Consider the following 9819-nt stretch of genomic DNA (forward strand, 5'->3'; position numbering starts at 1 on the left):
AGTAATCATTACATAACTTTAAGTTTTAGCAAATACATTTTCAATAAACTATTAATTATCATAAGCTTGACTATTTGACACAACACGACCTCTAAGCAGCACAGCGACTCTGAGTGAAAGTCTATGAGATGTATTTACCTAGGTTGTAGCCAGTTTTGAGATGCTGAACAATGCATTAGAACTGATTACTTATTTGCAAAAGAAAATAAGGGGGTTGAGTTTCATTGACTCAGTGATCATTAACTCTTTGAGTAGGGCGTAGATGGGAAACAAGCTAAAGACAAAAGATTTGAATATTAAAATTATAAGAATATATGTAAATAATTCACTTGAAAAGGGAGGTTTGTACCTTATATGAAAATATAAGTTTATGCTAAATAATCATTTAAATCAAATATCAACTCAAGTCATGGAATGATTCTTACCATGAAAATCACTTAACATCTAGTTTAAAGTAATTTAATGTCATCATGCATGCTTTCGTAAAATTTAATATTTTACAAAGCTTATGTGTAAATTCATAATTCACCTCGTACACGAAGAATTAAATTAAATTTCATCGTATAAGTAAGGGAGCAGCAGAAAAACTATTATTTTTCATCATGCGAAAATTACTTACATGAAAAATCCAAAGAAATATCACTCTCGAGTAGGTGTAGAAATAAAAAGCACGTGGACCCGCTTCCACGTAATAATATCCGAGAGTTCCGCTCCACCGGATCCCCACATGCCATGGCAGTCTCAACGATGTTGGCCGACATTGGAGAAATCAGACGATCGCAATCATGTATCACAACTTGTGGCCTAGCCACGTAAAATCACAAACCGTGACCCCAGCCATGTCTAATAATCCGTCGGTGATCCAAAATTTCTCTAGCTAGAGCTTACTTGTGCACAAGGGTTACACTTAACTGAAGTGACAATCAACCTACTCTCGAATCTCCTGGTTTGATAAAACCATTTTAAAATATAGTTGGGTTATCAAAAGTTCATTTCAAAATCATTGTCAAATTATTCACATAGTAACATGATAAGATCCCTCATAAGACTTTTAAAAATATAACTCTTTGCATGAGGTTGAAAGATGATTTAGCATGGTGGATATGTGTTTCAATCATGAATGCACATCACACAAACTATAAGGCACATACTTGATATAAATCATATTAAAAACTTGTTTCTCAATTTCAAGAACCTTTACGTGTGTGTGTGTATATATATATATATATTCAAAGTCATAACATCCACAATTTCTTAACATTTCTACCAACTTATGCTTTTCACAATTTTTCATTAAAATAAATCAACACACACATATATATATATATATATATATTTACATAGTTATGAAAATTTTTAAAATGGACACCTTACTCACCTCACTATAGTAGGACATTAGGTCGCTATTAATTTAGGTGTACAAATAACTAATACTACGTGTCGATCACCAGTTATCTTGTCCGACACGCCACCCTAGTGCACTTCCTCTACTTATACACTTCCTAACAATCATCCAAACCCAATTCACTTAATTGCATGTATACATAACAGCAATTTAACCAACAACTTTCTTACCCAAATTTCATAATAATTCCCATGCCTATATAATCATACATGGTAACAATTTTTACCAAAGAATTCTTAAATCTTTGCATGCGTTCAACCAAACTAATAATTTCCACATTCCTTATCTTGAAATTTCTAAGCCAAACCACCAAGCTCTTCTTAGGTTCGGTTATGGAGGAGGAAAAAGGGAAGACAATTCATGAGGAGGAAGGAGAAAAGAAAGGAGCATGAAAGAAAAATGGTAGGACTTGATACACGATTTTTCCTTTGGAAGTGAAGCCACGGTTGAAGAAATGAACAAGGAAGAAAAAGTGGCGTTTGATAAGAAAGAAAAAGGATGCATAAAGTGATGGAGAATGAAGATTACGGAAGCTCATTGGGATAACAAAAAAATAGAAAACGTTGGTACCAATTGGCTGGCCAAGTTAAAAGGAAAAAGAAATAAAAATCAAAAGAAAAAAATGAAAGCTTTTCACTTAGTCAATGTGTAGTAAAATTTCTAGTCTCTCTTTTTTTTATATATTTATAAATTTGCACAATTTTCAACAATCTCACATGGGATAGGCGACCATGGAGAGAAGAAAGAAAAGTCAAAGCTTTCTTTGGGAGCTTTTTGACCAAGCTAAATGATAAAATTATCATTTAACCCTGCAAAGTTCTCATACTTTTTATTAAGCCCTCTCATCGTTCCTTAAATTTTAATTTTTTTCTATTTTCATTCCTTGACATGTATACAAATATAATATAGGATTTGTACCCTATCAACGTGTCACTGTAATATTTAAATATATACTTACCTACTTGTGCTTTATTTAATAAAGACACGTAGATCTCTCTAACCTCGTTTTTCTTCCGAATTCTTTTTCTCTCCTTCTTCTCCACTTAAATTAGTCATATAATCCTATCTTTTAACTAATCTCACTAATAAATTAAATATTAATATTTTATTTATAAAATATTATTTTATTTAAAAGTATTTTTTTTACCTATCTCTTGACACTTAGACTTACGTCAAATAACTCTTTTTTTCATCGATAAAGTCTAATTAACTTTTAAACGAGAGTATGGGGTGTTACAACAGGCAACCTAACTATCCAACTTGAAGGTACCGATAAGATCTTAGCTATTTATTTGTCTGAGAATATGGTTTGAGGACTCTTCGTGTTCTTGTTGTTTAATGAGTTTCAAATTTTTAATGTTGATTTTGATTTGTTGGTTGATTGGTTGAAAGGAATTGACGAGCTGTTTATTGGATTGGTGACCTCATTTTTGAATTCAATTGACAACGGTAAAACATACTTAGGAGGGAATATTACATAAGAGAACAACAAATTTCAATATTGAGTTGTGCATTTGGCCATGTTGATGAGCTTAAAGTATCTGCTATTTCTATATATGGCATGTAAAGTACCTTATGCCTTCTGATAAGGGTGGCATCTCACCTAATATAATTGAGACCGTCATGCACACGTACACCTGGCAATTGTAGGCACGTGCGCTAAGACACTCTAAAATAAATGCCGTTAGAAAATGTGTTTCATTGTGCATTGGTTGTGAAGGTGTGAATTTATTTGTGTACCACATGTTTAGATGCCTCTGGTTTATTTGTTTATTTGCATTAAGTTCTTAACAGATTTATTAGGTTCCTTGCTTCTGCTGAAAGTCGGTGAACATTTGAACATTGGAAGGAACACAATAGTTGAGAGAGTATTTATCGATTGACTGAAATTAAAAGAGAAGAACATTATTCTAAAATTTCAACTTTGTTTTTGTTCATCAGAAGAGACCATTGCAGGAATTTGCTTCCAATGATTGAGGGGATGAGTTACATGCAATATTGTAGTTAAACTATTACTAATTTATTTTTTGAGAATTGTAGAGAACCCAACTCTGCACTTGAATTAGATCTGGTCTACAAGTATTGTTTTCTCTGCAAGGTGAAATTTGAGTTAGGTTATTGTATCTTTTAAATTGAAATAGTTAGTTAATAGGCTGAAAGTAATAAATAATTTATCCACACCTATGTAACATATTTTGGCAGGGGGAGCTACCTTTCGGAGATGTGCATGCTAGTTATCTCATTTTAGCATTCATAGAAGAACCTACTCAGCTGAGATAGTTATGCACGCACATTCACTACAATCAGTTCACCCACATAAGTGTTTCAGTGAATCTTGGCTTTCTAGCTGTTGTTTGTTTAAACTATATATTTGAATTGTAGAGTTAAAATGCTTGCAAATAGAATTCTGATAATTTTATCTTCTGAGAATTGTGGTGATTATCCAACACGGCTTTGCATTGCATTTGGTCCATGGCTACATCTGTTCTGTTTGTTGAATGCCTTATTTCTCTTTTATCATGTACCAAAATTTGGAGATTTGCACTGAATGTTTGCTAAGTGTTTAGCAATGTTCTTTCCTGAAAATGATTGAGAACTGCAGTTGGTCTGCATAGCTTGTCTCTTGCACCGTGCAAAACCACTATATCACAACACCCTGTCGTTGACTCAAGGATAAGAAGGAGAAGCGCAAAAGTGAACATTACAAAGGGTGACCATCATGTTCAACATTAAAGAATTTAACCTTTATTTTTATCAAATTTTAGTTTTTAAGTGTTGTTATCAATTAACTGCTGCCCCTGATTTTGATATGTTTTTTTACCATCTCTTCAAATATTAGTTCATTTCTTAAGGCATATGATGTCAAATAGATGTTTGTGGGTAGAATTGAATCTATGTACTTGGACATATTAACAAATCCAAAAGAATTTTTACACAATTAAACATTCTCAAAATCAAATAAAAAAACCCACATTCATGCAAATATATAAAAAATACATATCACCAAGTCTTAAAGAAAACTTATATATTTTTTAGATGAAAATATAAATATATAAAAAACTTATACAATTAAAAATAGTTTCAATATATATATATATATTAATATATTTTTAATTGTTAATATGATTTTCAATTAGGTTTGGTTTCAAAATTTACCAAACTGAAACCATAATAAATTTTCACTCTTCAACTTATCTAATCCAACCAAGTCAGTTGGTTTGTTTTGAATTTTTGGTTTTAATCAAATCATGCTTAGCCCTACAAATTATGCTTCCATCCCCAGAACTTGTGGTTAATTTTTTTTTTTCGAAAGTACACTCTGTGCTTTACTATACTATTCAAAGGATTTTATACAGTTTAAATATGATATCTCTGAATTTTCTACTTCAAAAATGTGTTTTTCTCTGATCTTTCGTCGAATTCTGCACAGGAATTATTCTAGACTTTGTTAAAGACTGGAATAACCAGAATCTCAGATCTGAATATTATGAAGGCAAGGCATTACAAGGAGCCCACTGACTGCATATAACGGGAAAATCAAACTTTTGGCAATGGTCCTCGCATGCATTCTTTTATTTTTCTTTCATTTTGTATATGCATTTCTTTTTGGTACAATATGGTAGCTCACTGGGCTTGAGATGCACAGCGGGAGGTAGCTAACTCGCATCCCACAAACCCCACCTTCCCCTGAGATGTGAAAGGAAAAGTTTCAAGCACTAGCTGTTTAGTGTTGTGCAATCTAGATTGATCTTGTCTGAGTTCTGTATCTTTGCAGTATATCCTTGCCCAGTTGCACAAGTAGAGATATTTCTGATTTTTCGTTGTAGTTTTTCCATGAACACGACTGAGAAAGCCTGATAGCATGCCGGAGAAGTTATTTTGAGCCTCGTGTGGTCTCTTTCGCTTATCAAGTCAATCTTTTTACAGTGTTTTTTAACGCGATATATTTTGGATTGCTTAATTTTTCTCGGGTGAGCAGCAAGGCTGACCACTTATCTGCAGAAATCATTTTCCTGCTGCTCTTAGGTTTAAGTTAACCTTACCTCCTATTCCTATTACTCTTTCAGTCATTGTTTGGCTCATGGAATGACCATTTTTCAGAATAAGACGTTGCTTGATCTTCGAATATGAATATTTTTCAGAACAAACTCTTTGTATACATGTTTTGCACATGAATACATTCTTTTATTATTTATATTTAAATAATACTTATATATAGATTAAAAAAATTAAAATTGTCTATAAGTAAAAGATAATTATAATTAACGACAATTATGTATAAAAAGACAATTAATTTTTCAATTATATATAAGTGAAATTTTGTAATTTTAATATATACATTATTTGATACTATTAGGATTAAGAAAAACATTTTAATGAAAACCATTCAATGCTATTTGAATTCTTATATATCTACAAATTAGATAAATCTTATTAATATTAATAATAAAATTTAAATGATAATTTAAAAATATAATGGATAAATATGAGTATTTTCGTCAATTTTTATTATAATTTTCTGTTGTTTGAATTTTAATAAATTAATAGAGTTCTAATGTTTATTGAATTACACTACTTAGAGTATTAATTTATATGAAACAACACTTAAAAAAAGCTAATTTATGTGAGGGGGCAGTTGTCAATTATGAATGTATACAATTTTACAAAGAGGGACTTAGGTGCGAATAGGAGTCTTAGAAGGGTCTAAGTGCAAAAGACAAAGATCCTCTTGGTATAAATGCATTGTCTTTTTCGACCTTAGAAAGAAAAAAGAAGAGACCAAAATTGAATGAAGGTTTAATCTTGTTTTCGGTCGCAAGCATGATAGGAAAACCCTAAAACCCTAAGCTTCCATCCATGGCCACTCACTTTTCCTCAGAAACTTCTCAGCCTAATGAATTTAATGGATCAAGTTTCTTTTGATTTGGTTGAATAGATTGGAAGATATGTCGATTTTAATTTTGGGTTCTAAACTAATAAACAGACAACTTTAGGTTGCCGGAATCCGACATTCCAGTAATTGTTTTGGTCAATGATTTTTGTAGTGTGCGACTTTACATGCCAAGAGAATGTTTGGTTCGCAGTATGGGAAGGCTTTGGAATAGGGCCATTCTCCTAACTAAACATGTTGTAAGAGAACTAAAGCCTTTAAGACTGTCAATCTTTGCATGTTGTAAGAACTCGAAATGGAGCAAATGATGATCAAATTCTGAAATTTCAAATTTTAAAAAATATGTTTGTTTATTTTGATCAATATTTAATCTATTTTCCCATGAACTTTAGAAATTTTGATTATATGAATTTTATTAAAATTTTTCATGAACTGATAAAAATTGGATTAAGATTTTCTGGCTTTTATGGATATCTAAGTGCTGAATATTATAGTTAAGAGGCTGGATAAACCTTGGAAGGCGAGCATGACCTTATAATTAAGTAAGTAAGGCTTGGTAAAATTAGTTAATTTGCTTGGTAAAATTAGTTAATTTGAAAGGAAAGGCGCCTAGGTGCATGCATGTGCATAAAATTAAATATTGAATTTTCCTTAATTATGATTTTTATTTAAATTATTAGTTCCCTAAGCACACTTTGATTTCAATCTTGGGCTTGTTAGACTCAGCTTGTCAGGTAAGTGGCTTATCAAATAGACGATGATATTACATACTAGATTTCTACTTATCTCTTTGAGGTAGGTTAATTTCTGAAACTAGACCTTGTCACGAAGGTGAGAGCCATCTTACTTCATTGAATATGAATCTATATTAATGAATATTGACATTATTTGTTTCGAATGTTGCATTATTTTAATATGAAAATCTATTTCCTTATTTAAAAATGAAAATTTTTTCGAAAAAGATTGAATATGAAAATTGTTCTTGAAAAATGTATTAAATTGTTTTTACATCTGTATGCATGCATATATAATCCATGTTGACTCGGCTGGTTGAGTTTTTATAGTAATTATTTTCCCTTACGGAGCACTAATTTGCTTGTAATCAAGGTTAAAAATTTCAGAGCTCCTTGATGAATTTTCTATAATGTTTTAAGATTTACGTGAGACTTGAACATTTACTTTTTAATTTTAATTTTAATCAAAAATAAATATGAATATCTTTTTGAGAAGTACGCATTTTTATTACCAAGTGTCAAAAGTTAAATTAAACTTTGAGCTTTTATGATTACATAAATAGAATTATAATTGAAATAATCCCCAATAACCTAATACCTAGAATTGGGGATAGCTTGTAACTATATTATTGAGTTCGATTGATGGATGCTTATAGTCACTTGTTAAAATAAGTAAATTTTTATTATGAATATATAATATATATAAAGAAGGAACAATATTTTAGTTACAAAATCCTTTTAGAAATCTTTAACATTTTCTTTGAATAATTTTTTGAATCAAGTTTGTACAAAATTGCGAGTATATTTAACTCACTTGCATCCCTAACTTCTAAGGAGTTATTATATTAAATAAATCAATTTTCTCTTTAAGGTTAGAGGTACGTAAATGGTTGATTCAATTAAAAAATTATTTTAATTGAATTAATTTATAACAGAAGTAATCAAATTTGTTGTGAAAATTAAACAAAAGGATCGATAATCAAATTAATTAAAAATTTTTATTATTTAATAAACATATATGTTATAATAATATAGTATGTTTATATTATTATATAAACCCATATTTTGTAGAAAATGTTATGATATGTTTTATATGATATACACATATATGTTATTATTATATAAACAGATATAATAATATGTTTATGTTTGTTATAATTTATAAATGGTTTATATATATAGCAATCGGTTAATTCCGCTAATAAAAAATTTTTCAAAATCGAAATCGGTTGAATTAATTGATTTAATTATATGTATTTATGAATTAGCCGAACTGTTTTAACTGAATTTTTCAGTTCTTGAAATACATTTAAAAAAAAAAGAAAAACAAACATCATACGAAACGCAGCGTTTTATGTGATTGATATATTATATAAAAAACAACTTCCCCTCTCGTGGGTTTTTAATATTTAGACGTTTAGCGGCAAAACCCTAAAACAGGGTTTCTCGTTCTTATAACGGTCAAACAGGAAAACCCTAGGTACTTTAACAGACGCTCCACCCCTGTCCTACACGCGCCGTCAAGTAAAAACTTGTTCAAAATGGCCGACGAAGAGAAGGAAGAAATCAAGTCGTTTAAAGATTTAGGCTTGTGCGACGAATTAGTGGAAGCATGCGATAGTTTAGGTTGGAAAAACCCTACCAAAATCCAAGTCGAAGCCATTCCGCACGCGCTTGAAGGTTTCGCCGCCTTTTCTTCTAAATTGTTTTGAGGAACTTCGTTTAATTGGAATTTTTTTTAATTTGTTGGATTTTCGCGTTGCAGGGAAGGATTTGATTGGACTTGCGCAAACTGGTTCGGGTAAAACAGGGGCATTTGCTCTTCCCATACTGCACGCGCTTTTAGAATGCCATTCGAAACAAGGATATAAATCTGCACCCGTCTTCTTCGCTTTGGTGCTTTCCCCAACACGGTCTGATATCTAAAAACCTTTTAATTTAGTTGTGGAAAGGAATTTTATTTTTTTTTATTGTTGAATATTATTCAGTTTAATCGGTAATTTGTTGTTGCAGGGAGCTTGCCATTCAAATTGCGGAACAATTTGAAGCTTTAGGATCTGGAATTAATCTGAAATGTGCAGTGGTAAGCTTCCAGTCAAAGGCATACCTGATCCTTAGCTGGTTGGTTACTTTAAAATGGTTTTTGTTGTCTGTCAAATAGGATTGAGATCTTCATTTTTGACTGTTTCCTTAATTTATTCTTTACTTGTCGAAAACTTTGTCTGACAGCCTCTTTTGCTATGAGGATATGTTTTTTACTGACTTTGATGATTTTGCTTCTTCATTTATACTTTTCGTAAATTAACTTATTTTGATTGCTTAAATTTTGGTTCTAAATATTTGAAAGCTTGTTGGAGGGGTGGACCTAATGCAACAACAAATTGCCCTTGGAAAGCGGCCACACATCATTGTAAGTTCATCTTTGCTCCCTCACTATATTCTGAAAAGTTATTGTGCTATGAAGCAATTTTGAGCCTAAAGGATCTGGGTTAAGTAGATCTATGACTTGTTGTAACTATAAAGCTGCAGATTACAGTGTGATAGACAAAATTGATTGTAAGTTTCTGAGTGTAACGTGTGTTGAGCCTTTTCTAAGTTGTTTATGTTCTGTGATGTAGTGACGAAGATTATGCTTGGTGGTTATTTCAGTGTACTCATGCTTGATTTTTTTGAACATCATAATCCTTTTCTTTAATCTTGGTCTACTGGTTGACTGCACTAGAGTGGCACTCCCTTGTATGATCTTGATGTCATCTAGGCAAGCAAGGACCTCCGGTTTTCTCTTATGA

At 31.3% G+C, this 9819-nt stretch overlaps 1 protein-coding gene across 1 annotated transcript in view; it reads left to right on the plus strand.

Moving 5' to 3' along the window:
• Positions 1-8443: 8443 nt before the first annotated feature.
• Positions 8444-9819, plus strand: part of LOC110428761 (DEAD-box ATP-dependent RNA helicase 10-like) — a 6563-nt gene continuing 5187 nt past the window's right edge. Inside the window, exons 1-4 of the mRNA XM_021444675.2 lie at positions 8444-8710; positions 8796-8943; positions 9044-9113; positions 9378-9440. Coding sequence (XP_021300350.1) covers positions 8572-8710; positions 8796-8943; positions 9044-9113; positions 9378-9440 — 420 coding nt within the window. The 5' untranslated portion in view covers positions 8444-8571. The remainder of the gene's footprint in view (positions 8711-8795; positions 8944-9043; positions 9114-9377; positions 9441-9819) is intronic.

Source organism: Theobroma umbraticum, unplaced genomic scaffold (genome assembly GCF_002168275.2).
Source record: "Theobroma umbraticum cultivar Fairchild unplaced genomic scaffold, ASM216827v3 scaffold_69.0, whole genome shotgun sequence".
In the NCBI taxonomy this organism is placed as follows: domain Eukaryota; kingdom Viridiplantae; phylum Streptophyta; class Magnoliopsida; order Malvales; family Malvaceae; genus Theobroma; species Theobroma umbraticum.